General features: G+C 38.2%; 1 protein-coding gene across 16 annotated transcripts in view; it reads left to right on the plus strand.

Moving 5' to 3' along the window:
* Positions 1-20726, plus strand: part of TENM3 (teneurin transmembrane protein 3) — a 697856-nt gene that overhangs the window by 284871 nt on the left and 392259 nt on the right. For 12 of the 16 annotated variants that reach the window (XM_079909550.1, XM_079909554.1, XM_079909551.1 and 9 more), the window contains one exon: positions 4357-4635. The exons of 3 other annotated variants lie outside the window; for them this stretch is intronic. In XM_079909550.1, the coding sequence (XP_079765676.1) occupies positions 4357-4635 (279 nt within the window). The remainder of the gene's footprint in view (positions 1-4356; positions 4636-20726) is intronic. One more of the 16 variants, XM_079909543.1, reaches the window with a different exon arrangement.

The raw sequence follows: 20726 nt of genomic DNA on the forward strand, positions 1-20726 counted from the left end.
ACACTTTGTCAAAGCATAAAGCATCTCTTAAACCCTGAAAAGTGAAAAGATAGTGGTGAAGTGAGTTGAATGAAGCCAGTAAGTGGCTTTAGATTAGGTCCATTGGAATCAAGTTTAGTGTTCTTTCCCAAGAGAGCAAAAGCAAATTTTAATTTAGTAAGGAAATCTAACAGCTTGCTTTCTAGCTTGCATTTCAGAAACAGACCTTAAGAGTTTGAATCATCGCAAGACACTGATTTCAGAGGGTCAGATGTTTGTTTGTTTGTTTTTAACATCTTTATTGGAGTTTAATTGCTTTACAATGGTGTGTTAGTTTCTGCTTTATAAAAAAGTGAATCAGCTATATGTATACATACATCCCCATATCACCTCCCTCTTGCGTCTCCCTCCCACTCTCCCTATCCCATCCCTCCAGGCGGTCACACAGCACTGAGCTGATCTCCCCATGCTACGTGGCTGCTTCCCACTATCTATCTATTTTACATTTCGTAGTGTATATATGTCCATGCTACTCTCTCACTTAGTCCCAGCTTACCCTTCCCCCTCCCCGTGTCCTCAAGTCCATTATCTACGTCTGCGTCTTTATTCCTGTCCTGCCCCTAGGTTCATCAGAACCTTTTTTTTTTTTTTAGATTCCATATATATGTGTTAACATACGGTATTTGTTTTTCTCTTTCTGACTTACTTCACTCTGTATGACAGACTCTAGGTCCGTCCACCTCACTACAAATAACTCAATTTCGTTTCTTTTTATGGCTGAGTAATATTCCATTGTATATATGTGCCACATCTTCTTTATCCATTCATCTGTCGATGGACACTTAGGTTGCTTCCATCTCCTGGCTACTGTAAACAGAGCTACAATGAACACTGTGGTACATGACTCTTTTTGAATGATGGTTTTCTCAGGATATATGCCCAGTAGTGGGATTGCTGGTTCATATGGTAGTTCTATTTTTACTTTTTTAAGGAACCTCCATACTGTTCTCCATAGTGGCTGTATCAATTTACATTCCCACCAACAGTGCAAGAGGGTTCCCTTTTCTCCACACCCTCTCCAGCATTTACTGTTAGTAGATTTTTTGATGATGGCCATTCTGACTGGTGTGAGGTGATACCTCATTGTAGTTTTGATTTGCATTTCTCTAATGATTAGTGATGTTGAGCATCCTTTCATGTGTTTGCTGGCCATCTGTATGTCTTCTTTGGAGAAATGTCTATTTAGGTCTTCTGCCCATTTTTGGATTGGATCATTTGGTTTTTTGATATTGAGCTGCATGAGCTGCTTGTATATTTTAGAGATTAATCCTTTGTCAGTTCCTTCATTTGCAAATATTTTCTCCCATTCTGAGGGTTGTCTTTTCATCTTGTTTATGGTTTCCTTTGCTGGGCAAGAGCTTTTAAGTTTCATTAGGTCCCACTTGTTTATTTTTGTTTTTATTTCCATTTCTCTAGGAGGTGGGTCAGAAAGGATCTAGCTGTGATTTATGTCATAGAGTGTTCTGCCTATGTTTTCCTCTAAGAGTTTGATAGTGTCTGGCCTTACATTTAGGTCTTTAATCCATTTTGAGTTTATTTTTGTGTATGGTGTTAGGGAGTGTTCTAACTTCATTCTTTTACATGTTGCTGTCCAGTTTTCCCAACACCATTTATTGAAGAGGCTGTCTTTTCTCCATTGTATATTCTTGCCTCCTTTATCAAAGATAAGGTGACCATATGTGCATGGGTTTATCTCTGGGTGGAGGGTCAGACGTTTAAGGAGTTTGGGATACACATACCAATTCATAGGGACGATGTCTTGGATATTCATTTGCACAGTGAACTGTGTTTGCACACCCAGATAACATTTTCTGCTTTCCTTCACCCCATAGATTTTTGCATCAAGATAGCAACAGTGGAAAAGTCAGTAACATGGAAAATGTTTCAAGTTACATTTCAGAGATTAGAAAGCGAGTTCTTACTGTCTTTTAACTTGTCTCTTATTTTTATGCTCCAATGTGGGAACCTCCCCAAATAGAGGGAAGATGCACAGGATCTTATCATTCATTTTCACCCTTTAAAAATTGTTTTGGAAAAATCAACATGTTTGATGGTGATGTTTAACCGTTTTATACCCTTTCCCCCCCTCCCCATTTTAGATATGACATATAAATAGTAATGGATAAGCTCTTTCACATTAACTGTCCATTACATTCCATTAACTGTCCATTACATTGACCATTTTTGGATTTACTTTCATAAGTACAGTCCACACTATTTCTTTTAAAAATATTGCCACTACTATGTCTTAGCTCATTAAGCTTGCCCACTTTCTCACTGTTCAATGAGTTTTTATTCCCTCTTCTTTATTTTTGCCACTTCCTTTATTTTTTATTTCTTTTATAGAAAATCTAGGTTGAATATTTGCACTTGGAATGAGAAGACCCTTTTTTAAAATTTATTTATTTATTTGTTTTTGTTTATTTTTGGCTGCGTTGGGTCTTTGCTGCTGCGCGTGGGCTTTCTCTAGTTGCGGCGAGTGGGGGCTACTCTCCGTTGCGGTGCACGGGCTTCTCATTGCAGTGGCTTCTCTTGTTGTGGAGCGTGGGCTCTAGGTGCGCGGGCCTCAGTAGTTGTGGCACACGGGCTCAGTAGTTGTGGCTCACGGGCTCTAGAGCGCAGGCTCAGTAATTGTGGCACACGGGCCCAGCTGCTCTGCGGCACGTGGGATCTTCGCGGACCAGGGCTCAAACCTGTGTCCCCTGCATTGGCAGGCGGATTCTTAACCACTGCGCCACCAGGGCAGTCCCAACTACTTCCTTTGTTTCTGACATACTTTTTGGTTCAGATACTTATTCACATCTCTCTGAGATGATTTGTAGCTAATTTGTAGCAACAGATTTTCATTATTTATGAGTGTCATTGTCAGAATCCATTTGGAAGTCTGACCGAGATAGAGCAGATTCCGACTTGTGATCTGACCACAGCAATAAAGCAACTAACCGCACGGGTTAAAGTGGGCTGAATCCTTGAGGGCGCTGGTGTTTGTACAGCCAAATGTTTACTGTCTTGTGCATTGTGTCTGGTTCATTTCCTAGAAGATTCAAGATGTTATTATTACAAATAATTTATAAGACCCTCTTTTAAAAAATGTAATGTATGTTATTTCTCATACTAGCCAATTAACTTTAGAATGTTTGTGGAAGTACAAAAATGAAAACTCTGAGTAATATAAATGCTTAATATTCTTCAAAGTTTGGTATTGCATGGTAGCACTTGAATCAGCCTTGGTACTACTACTCTTTTCCTGTATTTGGATTCTAGTTGGTACCTAAATCTTAGACTCTACCATGCCAATGAGACGGGAAATGGAAGGCCCATGTGTATGCATCCTCCAAGCAAACATTTTTGTCTCTCTTCTCACCCCTAGTATCATAAAACATAGGTGAAATTTTCAAGAATAAATACAGGATTGGAAAAGCCATTAATAACGGCAGTCATTTTAAAGTGTCACCTAATTTAAACACTTTTGCTGTAAGTTATTGCAGTGTCATGAGTTTTATTATGCTCAATTTATTAGTAAAAGCCTTCAGGGTTCACAACCATTTATTTTGCAGGGAACTTGATTTTGTCATTAATTTTTAAATACATAATACTCCCGCTTTATTTTTTAGAGTGCACTTTATTTGCACAAATTGGTTTACTCTGATCAATACAGATGTTTCCAGGTGTTTATTAAAGCAAAAAATCTGGGAAGTCAGGTGTCTGCACATTTTCATGACATTACGCTCCAAAAGTTAGTGTATGTTTGTACACACATGATACATGTTCATATTGGTTGTTAAGTTTTAGGTGGGAAAATATAATAAAGACTGCCCAGGCTCCGGTTTCTAATTTTTTCTGATTATTGGGTAACTTATTCTGGAGGGCAATCTTTTCTCTTCCAAAGGAGTGACACCTGGGCGGGAAAATCCTACCGTTTGGGATGAGAGCCAGAACCCAGGAAATAATTCTGACCATTTCTATGGCTTCACAAGTCTGCTAAACACAGTTCTATCAAGGATAACTAAGCCTTTCTCTGGGTTGGGTTTTCCTGGTCTGGGCCTCTTTACCTGCCGGGCTCTCTGGAGGTGTTTATGGGCTGAAATAGTTGACAAAGGAGCTCTGAGCCGTGGTGGGTGGCAAGTCAGAGATGGAGCTCCCTGCACCCCACCTGGACCCACGCGACCGCAGGTCATGTGGAGCTAATGCAGACTACCTGGTGCTGAGAGCTGACAAGACTGGATGCTTAAGTGTTTATTTTAGGGAGATTTTGTTTATAAAAAACTGAAACGAGACATATACTCACTAGCTGTCATCTTTTCTCCCCCTAATTAGGACAGAATTTCACCCTAAGGCAGTTAGGCGTTTGTGAACCGGAAGCCCGAAGAGGACTGACGTTTTGTGCGGAAATGGGGCTCCCTCACAGAGGTTACTCTATCAGTGCAGGGTCAGACGCTGACACTGAGAATGAAGCAGTGATGTCCCCAGAGCATGCCATGAGACTGTGGGGCAGGGGGGTCAAGTCAGGCCGCAGCTCCTGTCTGTCAAGCCGGTCCAACTCAGCCCTCACCCTGACAGATACAGAGCACGAAAACAAGTCGGACAGTGAAAACGGTAAGTTCTTTTTTCTTTGGCTTCGTAATGTTGGCGTTCAGTGCTTCTGTCTGTTTCCGTTGACTCTGGAGGCGTGGCTTGCTTCCTTCCTCCCATCTCTCCTTCCCTTGCTTTCTTCTTCCTTTCTTTGTATTGCAACGCTACTAGTAGCGCTCAAGAAATGTCCTTCGTTATTGCATTTTTTTTCCCTGGGAAAAAATCAATATTCGACGACATCAGATTGTAAAATTATGCAGGCTTTCTCTGTTGTGTTAGCTATACTTTTGAAAAACAGTTTAATCGTGATAAGAAAAAAAAAAAAACCACAAAGATTGGCTTTGACTTATCTTGGACCGTGTGACCTGTTATCCTCGATGGAGTTGCAAAGCAAGTGGTGGTAAAGTTTACCCCACAGCCAGCTCGTAATCAGAGATGTCTTTGTAGATTCCTCTTGAAAATATCTCAAAGAAGTTCCAGAATCTTAGAATGGTTGACTGAGCACACGGAATAGTTTATTAACAGGGCTTAATGACTGAAGAACAAACGTGATCATGCTTTAAACTTACTTGTTGATGACAGCAATCGAAATCTTGGTAAAGAGAAGGGAGTGTGGCCTTTGATGTGCTTTGGGGACTGGATCACTCTGCAATTAAATCGATGCACAAAAACTGGATTTTAGGGTATCCAAATAGCATACTGTAAGAAAAATCGATATATTGGGACTCTTTTCCTATCACCAACACAGAATAATAAACAGTTAATTTCTATGCAATAATAGATTTCAAAGAAAACTTAATTTTATAGCATACTGTAAGAAAAATCGATATATTGGGACTCTTTTCCTATCACCAACACAGAATAATAAACAGTTAATTTCTATGCAATAATAGATTTCAAAGAAAACTTAATTTTTAGTCAGTGCAGCTTCTGGGAAGAATTGTAGCATCAGCAGCAATGCACCGGACAACAAAATGACATTTCTCTTTCAGCATTTAATGTTAACAGCATACTTGCTACTTTAATCTAGTTATTAATGCTGTGTATACGGTGTATCAAAAAAGCAGAGAGAAAATTAAAATGGAAGAACTGCATGACGTGTGAAAAGAAAGATGCTGTTTTACTGATGGTTTCCTTTTCGTTACTTATTGAGCAAGCTTGTCAGCTCTGCTTTGCGACAGGAAAGCAGGTCATTGTCAGCTTTTAGTCTCAGCTCAGTCACCAAACCAAGGGGTAGCTACTGCTTCCTACTGCTTAGCACTTGTTTTCTTGCTATCCAGGGAAAAAAAGGTCTACTTTAAACCAACTAAAGCAATATCTTGTGGAGAATACTTGGATGCATTGAACCAAAGTCAGAATCAACTACTAATAGGCACTCAATGTATTCATTTTGGAAGTGTCAGTTCTTGGTGGAGGCTGGACTTATCCCAACCCCAAACAGGAAACAAGGGCAGTTCTGTCTAACAAAATGAGTCTGAGAATCTGACTGCGGCGTTTTCCTGAGCTAATCCATTCACCTCAGTAAAACCTGTGTTTATAGAAATTTTCACTGACTCAGAAGTTTCTAACCTTAAGTATGTAAGATTTGCCGTCAGTTTTGCTTCCTGTCCCTCTGTATGTTTATGTAACACTCTGCAAGCAATTGTAGGCACAGTGGTTATATTCAGATGTGTTATTTGACGTTTGATTTTCCTAAAATACATGAAAACAGGTATGATGGTTTCAGAAAAGAGCAGAGGAGGGTGCAGCAGGACAATGCGTTCAGTTCTGATTTTCTGCATCATGGACCTTCCGTATCCATGTCCATTAGATATCGTCCCACATTGCGTCAGCATGCCCTTTCTATATACACCCTTTGTAGCATCCCTGTTTCTCTCGCTCTCTCTCATAACGAGTGTATCTTGTTATTGTGTCTGTATTGGTAAAATATAAATTAATTTTATTATTTTTTAACTTGTATATCTGCTAAAACCATCTCACAGTGAATTCCCAAACACATGCCATTTTATTCTTTTCAGAAAACTTAGAAGCGTTGCCACCTCTAGTTAACAGTATCTAACATCCAAATGCCTGGGGGCGGGGTGACAAGCCTGATGACTTTCTCATTCTGCCACCCCTCTCTGTTTGCACTTATTATGAACGAGAGGAGGGACTTGCTGCCCCGGGAATCTCCTACTCCATGTCCTTGGAATGATGTAAAGACAAGGAAAGTTACACTCATCCATTTCTCCAAGTGGTGTTCTGAAGCAGAATAAGAGACACAGGAAGATGGTGTCAGGGGCCTTGCCTCGAAGTTCAGAACATTTGGTAGCATTTGTTGAGAGTAAACAGGTCAGCCAAGTTAAGAGTATAAAGTGTCAAAAACAATGTTTGTTGAGCTGGACAAGTGATGACTTAAACTTGTGTTTACTCTTTCCCCAAGGTTTGGCTGTGGTTGTTTTTTGAAACAACATTTTGATGGTCTAAGAACTCCCAGTGAGGTCAGCTTAGGGAAGAAAACAAAAGAGGAAAAAAAATAGAGATGACCTCTTACTGAACACTGGCTGTTTCATAGATTTCGTATGTGTGTCCATAGTAACATTGCAGATTCATTTATTTGTTCTGAATTTTCAGTGATTAGTTAGACAGAGCAAAATTCCATTTAAAGTAATAAATTACACTGAGATCTAGGGAAGCCTAATTTTCTGATATTTAGCAGACCTTATCATTTTGAATTGTGGAATTAAACAAGAGTATTGAGGGTTTTTTTCCGACATAAGAAACTTCTTTTCTTAAGCTGGGCTACAGTAAAAACTAAAATTTGTAATCGTACACAGGGCCTCCTAACATCTTTATAAACAAGATCCTCAAATCCATTACCTGTTTCTACTATTAGTACTACTTCTAGTCAAATATTTGTAATATAAGATTTCTAAAATAATTCAACTTGGGTATTCTTAAATGCTCTCACGCTGAAAGATTATTGATTTTTCCAGCTATATTTACCTTTGACTTTCGCTTATTTAAATTGTCAAATTTTACTCATTTTCATGTTAGCTTGCCGTGTGTCCTTAGACGTTCTATCATATCACTATAAGTTGAAACAAGAAGGATGTGCATAAAATAGCTCACCAAAGTGAAACTAATTGAGAAACCAGACACTGACTTGTTTTTTCCCCCCAGTTTAGCAGGGGAGTTTGGGTTGACTGTTTTTGCCATTTGAAATAATGTGAATAAGGCTGTTTTCCTCAGAAAAAGATAAAATGTTATTCAACATTTGTGCAATTATGCAAGCTGAGTGACTGATATTCTAGTTATAACTTCAAAGAAGAGCTTAGTCACTGCAAGGGATTAGATTTCATTTATTTATTGATAAGGAGGCCAACAGTTCAAGTTAAGAAGGTGCTAGACCTGCTGTGAGGCTAATGAAATTTTGATGGCCTGAGCATCCCATGAGAGTAAAGGAACATTCGGACCATGTCACACGCCTCCGTGTTAGCAGAGATTCTAAACCAGTGATAAAAGATATTCTTTTGCAAAACTAACTCTTCACCAACCATGGGGAGTTGATGTTAAGAAGCAATTTGAGAAAAACAATTTATTACAGTATATTAAGTTTCATATCAAATTTCAAATGTTAATCTTGTTCCGAATTAAGGATGTGGGAGAAGGCCTCTCTTGACACGAACCGACAACTTTCTAAGTCAACCGCCATGCTCCAGGGCAAATACTGGAGGGTCCATGGTTTGTGACCACCTATTAGCAACCGTCCTAGTAAGCGGCTACAAAATAAATGTGCTGGGCTGCCGTAATCAAAGGGAAGTTGCCAGTGTGCTCTGGCTGGCTGAGGCATCTTTCCTGTCTCTGATGGATGTTAAAAGACCCCTGACTGAACACCCACTCTCCGGCTTTGCAAGTCATCTGATCCGAATTCCAAATATCTATGTAAATGTCAGGAACAAAGAACTTTTTTTTTCCAAAACATCAAGCTTTAAGCTTTAAAAAATGTTTATTTGTGCATCTTTTCCCAGAAGCAGCCCGGCATGTATTATTACCCTTTGTCAGCCGGCAGTGTGGTATCGTGAGGAGTGCCTGGATTCAGAATCACAGCGCTCAGGCTGTAAACGCTTTCATTCGACCCCTAAGACCGTTTGCTCCTGAGCCACTCAGAGCTCAAGGTCCCAACTTTCCCGCCTCTGCCTGGCTACTCGGCCAGTGGTACTGCTGGCCCCAGAGATGTGGAGGTCTTTGTCTTGCTTCTTCTGCCTGTCTCCACGACCTCTCCTGCCCCTTGGGAACCGATGACCTTTGACACTAGACAGACCAAGAGGAATTGGCTCTCCTCTCCTCTTCTACCTCGTTGTAACTGGGGACCTCGAGAGCCTCCTCTGAGGGCAACAGTTGAGAACGTGTTGACAGGGGCAGACCACCTGGGATTGTACTGGCTCCACCACCTCCCCGCTGTGTGGCCTTGGGCAAGTGACTTAACCTTCCTGTGCTACCGTTTCCATGAGGGTGAAATGCAGAAGATCACAAATGACGTGCAGTCCTTATAGGGTTGTTGTGAGGATTAAATGAGCTCGGATGTATAATATGCTTAGAACAACGGTGCCTGGCATCTAGTGAACTCCAAACAAGGTGTCCTCTTATTATTATTTGTGAATGGTGGAAAATTATATGTCCTTCTTAAGTGTTGTGAAGATTAAGTGAGGCGCAAGGTATCAAGTACCTACGTAGTCTTGGCGCACAGCGTGTCCCCTGCCCCCCTTCCATTTTCCCCCCTGTCTGCAGTAGTCAAGTATTTGTACGTTTGGCGAATGAGGGAGAGCGAGTGGTCTCCAGGAGACCCACTGCTGATTTGCATGGCCTGGAATTTCTGTCACCATTTATTGACTCTTTTATTTTTCTCTAAAACCCCACATACTTTTAAATTCACTGTAATTAAATGAACGTACATTGAGTGGTGCTGATAATTAGTCTGACGGCTGTAGACTTCAAAGAGTTAAACGTGCTCCTTCCCTTTCTGGCCAAAGGAAATTTCAAAAGTGATGCTTCCCTCAAAGGCATGTTACTTAGACAGCCGGTCAATTAAAAGGCAATTTAACTGGTGCTCATGAGTTCACCCAATAAAATAAATCCCTCCTGGAAGACTTTATTTCTCACCTGGGGTCTTAGCAATATACCTGTGGTAGGACCTCACTAATGCCACACTAACTGTGCAGATACTAGAGTATTCCAGGGCTAATTTGGCTAACAAGAAGCATAGAGCATTAATGTGCAGTATTTTTAAGTGTAATAGATACTTGCTTTGCCAGACTGAAACACTTCAAAAAACCAATTTACTTGTCCTTTGAAATAGTAGTTTTAAAGACTACTTTCTGTATGGATAGATAAAATCTAAAAGTTGAGCTACTATACTTAAAAAAAAGATATACCCCGGGCTTCCCTGGTGGCGCAGTGGTTGAGAGTCCGCCTGCCGATGCAGGGGACACGGGTTCATGCCCCGGTCCGGGAAGATCCCACATGCCGCGGAGCGGCTGGGCCCGTGAGCCATGGCCACTGAGCCTGCGCATCTGGAGCCTGTGCTTCGCAACGGGAGAGGCTACAACAGTGAGAGGCCCGCCTACAGCAAAAAAAAAAAAAAGATATACCCCTTAAACCAATTTGATAAACTGTTGTAGTGATGTTTACATCACTGTCACAGTAGAGAACTTTATTTTGCGATCCGAATTACCACATTGGGCAAAATATGTTCTCTGAAAAAGTGGGCAGGGCAATTTTTTCTCTCTGAGCAACTGCATATAGTTGAGAGAAGAAATGGAAGGATTTGTAACTCTGCTCTCACCAGTTAAGTTCTAGAATAGTGTGGGAGAAACTGCCAGTGGCGTTGGAGTCCCTGTTACGTCACGTACTTGTGATGCTTCTAGCCGTGACACAGACGTCATTCCTCTCCTGGCTCTTCTTCTACACGAGGCTAACCGTTGAGTTTTCCACAAATAATTTGAAGGGAGGGGGATTTTTGCCTGTAGCCTGGTTCCGTTCCTTCAGCTTGATCTTTCTCCACTCTCAGCCTACTTTGGAAATGGATTGTGAGAATTAAGGAGGAATTCCGTTGCTGCAAGAAATAAATGGTATTTCAGTGTTATTCTAATTTGATGAGACTTTACTACACACGCTAAACCGCACCTTGAATATAAATTCCATTATGGGCTCTCTTCTCGCATGTAATGGTCAATTCCATCATGTCCTACTGTTGTAAATTATATTTTATGTTTTAGGTGCGCTGGGATGTCAAAATAGCAAAAGTAATATGTTGCATGCTTCCTAAATCAAGGTCAGAATTAAAGTGCTGCTTTGCAAAATACAGTCAAATAGCTTCCAATATATAAAAATAATTACATCCCCTTGATGGGTGTGTGTTTGTAGTTTAAACAGCAACTTGTCATTCTTTAAGCAAAAGCTTCCATACTTCATTTTGGACGAAATACATTCACTTCATGGATATGTTACAAGTCACTTGAGCACAAGTAAGTGACGATTTAAATAAAACTTTTAAAAATTTAGTATTATGAAAGTAGAATTCAGAATGCCATAAAGTCCACCACCATGGTTGTTATCACTTAAGTGTTTATATACATTTATATTTTCCATTCTAAGAGGATTTTTGGCACTGCTTGACAGTTTGCTACTTGTCACACGGATATTGTCATTTCTACAAAACAACTTGTATTCTAAGTACTTTTGTTCGAAGTATATGGAATATATGCAGTATCTGTTTAACATCCAGATGTTCTTTTAGTTGTGGAGTTGAAATCAAAGTACAGCATATACTAACACAAATCAAAACTGATGAGGCATGCTATTTTGATTTTTGAATGTGGTTTGATATCCTTGGAAAATCACAGTAGTAGTGGTAAAATTGTTTTAATTAATGAATTGAACAGCAACGAATGCCGAGTCAGGTTCATTGATGTAATTATCACTGAACTAGAAAAAATAAGTGTTAGAGCCGTAGAACCGTAGTTTATTTGCCATTCCAAGGGTGTTCAAGTGTTTGAAAAGCAATGAACTGATTTGGGGGGGGGGTTATTTATAGAATATTCTTCTCAGGTCATAATAATTCTGTTAATTAACATTTACCTACACACAAGTTTAAATGTGAAAAATCTTCTCCCTTATTTACTGAGTAGTTTGAACGAGGGTTTCACTCCGTTGGAATTTTCTTCTCTTTATCAGTTGACTTGAGATAGTTTGCCGTAATGAATAGACTGTAAACTAAGTGTAAAAGCTTTCTGAATGCGTATTGAAATGGATACAAATGAGTATAAGCTTGAGAAAGGGGCAATTTAAAACGTCTTACGAGTAGTGCCTTTAAATATCAAGTCACACAGAAACTGAAAACTGAATAAAGTTGAGCTGTGACTTGGAATTGATTTCTCATTGAGTATGTCAGCTACATTCTCAATCAATGAATGGTAAATGCTAGGTGTCGTACCAGGGGCTACAAAACAAGAAAATGAGTGTGATATAGTCTCTGACTCTAGAAGTCCATAGGCTGGTTGGGAAAACAGGCAAGTGGATATTACATTGTAATTGTACTTTAATGTGCTAAGTAATGTTACAACGCAGTACGTGAAGTCAGTGTCAGCACAGAGCAGATTCTTGCCACAGAAATTGAGGGCAGGAGAGGAAAAAAGGTTTTATAAAGGAGGAAGGAGGTGGCATTGTTACCCAGGCTCAAAGGATGTGGAAAAATGCAAGGTGTAGACAAAGCAGTGAAGGAGAGAGTGTGAAATTCCTGGGGACTGTTCCAAGAGCCAGAGGCTCTTTGGTGCCTGGAACACAGGGTGTTGTGTGGATGAGTTATGAGAGTTTAGGCTGTACAGGTAGCCCCAGACCATGTTGCAAAGGGACTTCATGGCCATGCTAAGGAATTTGAACTTTTTCCTGTAGGTAATGGGAGTCTCGGAAGAATTTTCGTATAGAGGAACATTCCAGTCATATTTACATTTTTGCAAAGTACTCAGAAAGCAGTGTAGAGTGTTAACTGCCTTTCCCACAAAGGGAGTAAGCTCCGTAGGGCCGTGGCCCTGTTCACCCTTGTGTCTCTGTGTTCACCTCACCCAGTGCCTGAATTTGGACCTGAAACTGTAGCTGAGCGAATACATAACTGGAGGTCAAACTTGAAAGCAAATTGGCCAATCAGGTAGTATTATAATTATCAGAGTGAGAAAATACAAACATTTGAACAAAGAACTGGAAAGGAAAGGGAGACAAATTGAAATAGGTTCGATTTGATGATTAATTCATTGCGTTGGTGTTAGAGAAGAGGAAAACATTTAAAAAGACCCCCTAATGTGGAAGTGATGCTATAATCCAAGTTGGAGGTTAAAGCATATTGTTTGTGATAAAGTCAGTAATTCCGAGAAGGACAGGTTGTATTTGAGATGTCTGTGGGACATCAAAATTCAGAATATATTAAGCAATTATATATATACATATATTATATATATTATAAAATTTATATATTATATATAATAAAATGTACCAATACATATAATCATATATATTATAAATTTTATATATAATATATAATAAAATGTAATTATATATATAATTATATATATGTATATATAAAACTCAAGTTACATTTAGTTTAGAAACATTTTCTTTATGATCTCTATCATTGCAGTTAAAGCCATAGGCAAAGAGGGACGTTCCATAGAGACAAAAAGAAAACCAAACAAGATCGGTTCACAGAAGAAAAAAAGAGACAGGACATGATTGACAGAGTCAGAAATTTCCAGAAGTGTAGTAAGTTAAGTGCCAAGTACATCCTTTGGATTGCACAGAGGATCTTAATTTCTGTGTAGTGGGTGTGGTCGTCAAGCTGTAGTGGGTGGGGAGATGAACAGAAGCTATGGTACCAGTAAAGGTAGATTATTCTTTCCAAATCTTAACTAAGAAAGGAGAGAGTTAGACGTAACTCCTGGGGAACACAAGGGCGGGGTATTTTTATATTGGAGGACATTTCAGCCTCTTTCTAAGGAAAGGGAAGGAGTAATGAGAAGATGAAAGTGGAGGAGATTGAGGGGGAAATGAAGTCTGGCCTCTGAAGGATCGGGAGGAGAGAGATCTTTGGAACATAAACTTAGGTAACTGTGAATTCCACAGCACTTTTTATCCTGTAAGGTGCTTTTCATCTTACAGCTTTGTGATAGCATTAGTTTAGTGTTTGCTGTAGGAGAGGTGTACTTTAAAAAGGTACATTTCTATGTACACTGATTAAAATCATAGCATAGCATAGTCGGTGTGGTATAAATTGATGACATTTGATGGACTTGACAGTTCATGTCATTAAAAGGTTTGGGGGAAAATACATTCTTATTCAAAACTGAGATTTTATTTAAAACAGTACTGTAAAGCTGTTAAAAACAAAGAAAAGAAAGAAAAGCACATCCAGAGTTTAACAGGAAACAGGTAATTATCAATTCTGGAGCCTGAAGTAAGAGGATCGTTCTCAGTACTACTCCAGGTACAGATACGTAGGGAACGTTCTGTTTCGTTGATCACTGATGTTTGTGTGTGTGTGTGTGTGTGTGTGTGTACAATCTACATATAAACATATAAATATATAATAAAATAGTTGTATAATAAATACATATATAATAAATAGATATGACAAAATAAAAATAGATACAAATATATAATTATATGTAAATCATACACACGCCTATATACATGTATACATATATAAGTGTGTGTTTATGACCTTTGCCTTAAGGATTAAATTAATAGCTTAAGTATAAGTCTTTCCACCTTAGTAACTGCCACATGGTTTTGCACTAGCTATACTGTGTATTTTGCTTAAAAACAAAATGCATGTCTACAAACATAAAATTATACAACCAGATTTGATTATATTAGCAAACACTCTTGAGGAATTACCAAACATTTATTTTTTAAAAATACTCAAAAGGGAGCCAAAAAAATAGAACACAAGTGATTTGTCTGAGAGAAATAAAAATAGGCTATAAAAAGCCAGAGTGTTAGTATTTGCATATTTAAATTTGGAAAACTGACTTTGTGAAATGATTATTCAGACTAAACTGAATAATTGATTCGTCTTAAATTGGTTAATATCAAAGTAATCAGTAGGAAGTAGGCTTGCTCTTCCAGCTGGTTTTTATAGGGGTGTTAAAGTTCACAAAGAGAGATTTTAAAATTTTGACATACATCAGCTGGAGATTCCTGGGGGATTTGAAAGTGCTTGAATGAAATGTCAGTTGCTGCAGAAAGCAAGTATAAAACATTCCCTTATAATGGACTGTGTCTCATTTACTGTGACTGGAGCACCACTGTATAGATTGTAAGGTACAAAATGTGCTTATAGATGAACTAGATTATTTGAATTAACCTATCTAAAGAGTTTAAGGCTTCAGATAATCATTAGAATTTTTTAAGCATTTAATTATTATTTGCATGGTACTGTGTCACTAACCCAAGTAAAATGATAGGTGATGACAGACATAATAAAAATGGAACTTTAGACCAAGCAATTTTAAATATAAAATGTTATGAGTGTTTACATCTATGCCCTTAATTTATCTATTTTATTTACTTAGCATTACATGTCATTTGAAGACACAGAGAAGCATATGGATAATATTCACTACTTTCTATTTTGGTATTTACACTTTCATTCTTTATCTGTGTATATATTTTTATTTTTATTTATTTATTTATTTTTTGCGGTACGCAGGCCTCTCACTGTTGTGGCCTCTCCCATTGCAGAGCACAGGCTCCAGACATGCAAGCTCAGCGGCCATGGCTCACGGGCCCCGCCGCTCCGCGGCATGTGGGATCTTCCTGCCCGGGGCACAAACCCATGTCCCCTTCATCAGCAGGCAGACTCTCAACCACTGCGCCACCAGGGAAGCCCTGTGTATATATTTTTAAATTAGAATTGCAATTTCTGTTTTGACCTAAGTTTCTCCACATTATTAGATATTCTTCTTCAACATAATAGTTTTCCATGCTGTGATTTATCATAATTTGTTTAATATATGCACTACTTCTGAACATCTAGGTTGTTTGAATTTTCACTTTTGTAAATCGTGTTGTAATAACAATTCTAGTGGCTAAATCTTTGCCCCTAATTCTGTATCCCCTAACACCTTAGGATGAATTCTTGGAAGTGGAATATCAGAGCCAAAGTTATGTACAGTTTAAAGCATTTGATATACCCTGTCAAAATGCCCTGCAAAAAAAACCTGTATCAATTTACCTTCCCACCAGAAGCGTGAAAATGTGTCTCTTTCCACATGCCATTGACAAGGAATGTTGCCATGCTTTAAAATTTTGGCAACTTGATGGAAACATAGTATCTTACTGTTGCAATTTATATTCATTTGAGTAATAGATTGAATATATTCTCATATATGTGTGTATATGTTTGTATTTCTTCTATCATGAATTGCCAATTTATGCCCTTTGCCCATTATTCTGTTGGGGTATATGGAGCAATGGGTCTTCCAGGACATTAGGAAACTGAAAGAAGAGATGACATTCGAGGACATTAGGACGCTGACTCTGCCTTTTTCCACCTTGTGTACATGTGGCCTTGATGAGACAGGTTTGGTTGCAGGAGGACCTGATATAAATAAACATCTCCTTAAATGCAGGCCTTCTGCTCATAGACATATGTGTAAGTTCCACAGTAGTGATGAATAATGACATGAATTCCAAGTATAAAAGAGCTGGGGCACAGCACAGACGTAAGGTCTTCAACTCTATCAGAATTCCACCTTGCTTAAACAGCTACACACTCCTTCTTAGAGATTCTAGGTGCCAAGAAAATCTGTATTTACTCCAGCTCGGAGTAGCAAGTTCATTTCCACAAAGTTTCTACATCCTTATTAAATAAATAAAAAAAACTTGAAGAAGATGATAGTAACAGTGGGAGGTAAGACTCTTTCCATCAGTCCATAGGCTGCTGGAAAAGATACAGGAGATGTAGGTATTCATGTACATTGTATACATATTGTTTTCTTGTTGAATTGCATAGTTTTCACAAAACAAGAATCTTAATAACAGTCTCTTTTAAAATATCTAAAGCTTAGTGTTTTGTAAATATTTTCCTCAGTTTAATTTTGTTTTATTTATTTATTATTTATTTGGCCTCCCTAATGGGCCAAACTGTTTTATTTTTGACACAGTTTTTTAGAAACTTTAAAATATAGTCATCAATTATATTATTTACTTTTTTATGCTTAGAAATGTTGACTTTACCCCTAGAACAAATAACGATTTTATTTTCTTCTCTTTTGTATATTTCTTTTTCTTTTTTTATGTTTAAGTTAGCTGAATTTTTAGATATAGTCTGTGGTGTAGGAATTTATATTGATTTTCTTCACATAATTTGCTTTTGTAAATGTCATTTAATTTAATTAGAGGATACTTCATAATGTCTAATAAATATATACTAATCTACTTAAATTTTGGCAAGGAGACATCAATAAAAATTAGTGCTGTTAAATCTTTTTAAAGAAATGGGGTAAAATTTGTGAGATATCTTATATAAATAGTAGTTTTTAGATACTAAATTCAGGTTTGGTAGTTTCTGAGAGATCTAGAATGCTAACTAAAAGTAAACATTTTCAGGAATGCAGTGTTAACCACTAGCAGTATAATGTGTAGCCTTTAGACATTGCAAAAAAATATAGTAGAAAAACAGACTTAAATAGGTTTGTGGAAGTTACATATAATATCAGAAGCAGTTATTGAGATCTCTTTTTCATGAAAAAATAAAGCATGAAACCTGCAGAGTCAGGATGCGTTATGCACATATTTTGTGAACATCCTTATATTAAATACTTTGAGAGATATTTTTACGGAATAAAATGGACCCTTTGCTCTCAAGCTTATGGACTTGGAGCTACAGGGCTCTACAAAGAGAAAACAATTAGAAGACAAAGCAACTGGATGAAGTACATGGGTAAATTGCACGTTGAAAAGAGAAAAGCGATAAAGGTTTAAAAGAGGAAAGAGTCTGCAGAATTAGTAGCATTCCAGCAGGATTTTGAAGGTGGTACAATATGTTTAAATATGGCAGAAAAGTAGTGCATGCTTACAGCTGGAGAAACTTTAAGAAATGCTTGGAAGCCACAAGCGAACAATGGTAGCCTTCCAAGGAGGCCACCCATAGATTCTAGAAGAATCCTCGGGGAACACTGGAAGTTAAAGTTGACAGTTAAGTGGAATCCACTTGCGAAGAACTGTAAATGTCATGCTGATAGGGCGGAGATTGTCCCTGTGGGTCCTGTCTGTCCAGTCGACATCCTAAAGCAGTGTTGAATGGACTGTATGAAGGCCATCTTGGAATTGATGAGCCATGGTTCAACATATACTAGGAAGACGTTATGTTGAATAGAGAGGCAGGAACAAGTTGTAGCAGGGTTGGCAGGACTTTGTCATGTGAGAAAGAAACATAAAGAGTCAAAGATGAGTGCACAACCTCGAAAAGTGTTGCTGTAGTAGGAAAATAAAAAAAGAAAGGCCATAGAAGATAGTTGAACAGACTGTCATCTGCACAATTACATAAAGCCGTCATACAGAAGAGTGCATATGGCAGTCTGTGAACAGTAAACAGTGTGAAAAAGATGTTACCAAAAGCTAAAAATCGATGTGCATTTAAGGGAATATGCAGTGGTTTTATTAGAAAACAAAATGGACAGTGAATAATAGCAGATCTGGTATAGACTCAAAAGAGACAGTTATTCCTCCATTTTTCCTGAATCATCCCTTAGAACAAGACATTCAGTTACCGTACAGTATCCAGCAAGAATCCTAGTTCATGCTATTCCAGTGCACTAATTTACTACTAGAGTAAGAGCCTTAGCAATTGGAGAACAGAGTCTGAAAATATTTTATCCCCATACATTTTAGTTGCTTCCTGCCAAATCTCAAAACAATCACTGCATAAGATAGATTTCCTGTACTTCTTGACTTAATATCTTTGCCATGGCTATAATGAGGGTTTTGCAACAGACGTATTCCCCACGGGAACCACTGGATAACACCATGATGGTACAAGGAAGGAGGCTGCAAATTAGTAGTAGTAAACCTTATTCCCCTTCCGCCAATGGGTCTCAGTCCTGATTAGGATTTTATGTCAGGACAGTTGAGTTCTGTAGATGGCTTGATAAAGGCACAGCGGTGCCCTAACGCTGGGCCAGTGGGCCCTTCAATGCCGTAAAGGCAAAGGACTTACATTCCAGTAGCTCTTGTTGTCCGCATTTGCATCTGTAAGGGTCTAGATGTGAACCTCATGGTTTCACCATTAGCACGTTGAATGTACTTATTATTTTATCTCAAAATCTTATGAGATTAGTGCAGAGGGTCAGAAGAAGAACGATGTTTCTTTAAAGTATTCTCATAATTTTACCTATCTATTCCAAGAGTGATTGCTACAGGGATAAAAATTGACGAAGAGGAATTTATTGGGAGGTGAAAAGTTTGCACTTTAAGGGATAAGAATATTGCCATATGCACCCATGCGTCCTGGTTACTACCCATGCGTCCTGGTTACTACCACCATATTTCAAGTGGTTTGTACTAAATGTATAGCTCAGTGATAGGTGGCAGCTGTCAGGCAAGGTTGCATCTCCTGAAGGAATATCAGAAAGAGTCAGCGCTTAGGTTGACCCTTTCCATGAAATACATTTCTTATCCTTTTTTAATTAGAAGTTTTCACCCACAAAAATCCTCCTACTCCAACCAATTCTGATTTCGCTCTGATGACGTTCCATCATTCCTGGAACAGTTTGTATTCTTCAGAATACTTCGACATCCCATGGGAAGTGTCACTACTCTATAGAAGCATTTTGGAAAAAGAGTCATTTTGCAACAATGATAATCGGTAAGGGTTTTGGATGTGAACGTTGTGGTTATTGTTCTTTAGAAAAGTCATTATATGAAAATCCAAATGGCAGAGTAGAATAGAGATAGAGGCAGAGACAGAGATAGATATTTGGATTTTATTGAGCACCTATTGTAGTCCGCCTGACACCTTTTGAGGTTAGTATTATCCCTATTTAACCAAGGAAAGAAAACTAAGACTTAGAGACTCCAAATATCTTGCTAAGGTCCCACGGGTACTAAGTGACAAAGCCAGGGTTGAAATCCACCATCTAATTCCAAAACCACTATAATACACAGCCTATTCTTGTGTGGAATCTCCTGGAATCTAGACAATAGTAGAGTGAAGGTCCCCTCAGATCACCTACTTTTCAAAGAGAAGGAAAAAGTCTTATAAATTTAAATGTCTTCCATGTCACCTTGAGCTTCTGTGTAGTTGAATTTGTTTCACACTTCTTAGTCTAAGATATAATTCTCCTATTTTAAGCAAAGAGTTCCATAGGCACAGTGCTAAGGACACTTGATTAGAAGTGGAGAGATCTGGGCTGCTATTCTGATTCTATCCTTAACTCATTTTTTTTATCTTGGATCATTCGCCCAGTGTCTTTGTGTCTGAGTTCCTTCAAACTGTGCCTCCTTATTAAACAGTTTCTTAAAATATGCATTATTATATTTTTGGTTAACCTTACAAAGCTAACGTTGCAAAGTTTTTTCTTGAGGATTTACCTCAAGGGAGGAAAGTCACGTTGGGTTAGGATAAGTCCATTGAAGCGAAGATATGAAGCATGAGAATCTAATAAACTACCTAAAGTAGCAAGAAAAATTAGATTCATTATTTGCATCAATCAGATATAATCCAAGTTTCCTTTGCTTCTGTGTATGTCTAAGTATTACATCTACAAAGAGTGGGACATGGCCCTTAAACTAATACATTATTGCCTACAAAGTTTTGTTATCTTTTGTTTTCACAGTCATTTCAGATTCCTAAAATAAATTTGTTTCACTGCCAAGAGTTTTATCTAAGTGTAAGTATTGTATGGTATTTCACTATATAAGCTTAGGAAATTTGCTTAGTAGTGATATTAAGGAAGCAAGTTTTTGGTGATATTTTGCCATACCTGGCAAGCAGGTCCTAAATGTTTAACAGATAAATACAAAAATAACTTTCTTTTTCTGACTTGTTTCACTTAGCAAAATACACTCTAGGTCCACCCACG

The sequence above is a fragment of the Stenella coeruleoalba genome (assembly GCF_951394435.1).
Source record: "Stenella coeruleoalba genome assembly, chromosome: 21".
In the NCBI taxonomy this organism is placed as follows: Eukaryota; Metazoa; Chordata; class Mammalia; order Artiodactyla; family Delphinidae; genus Stenella; species Stenella coeruleoalba.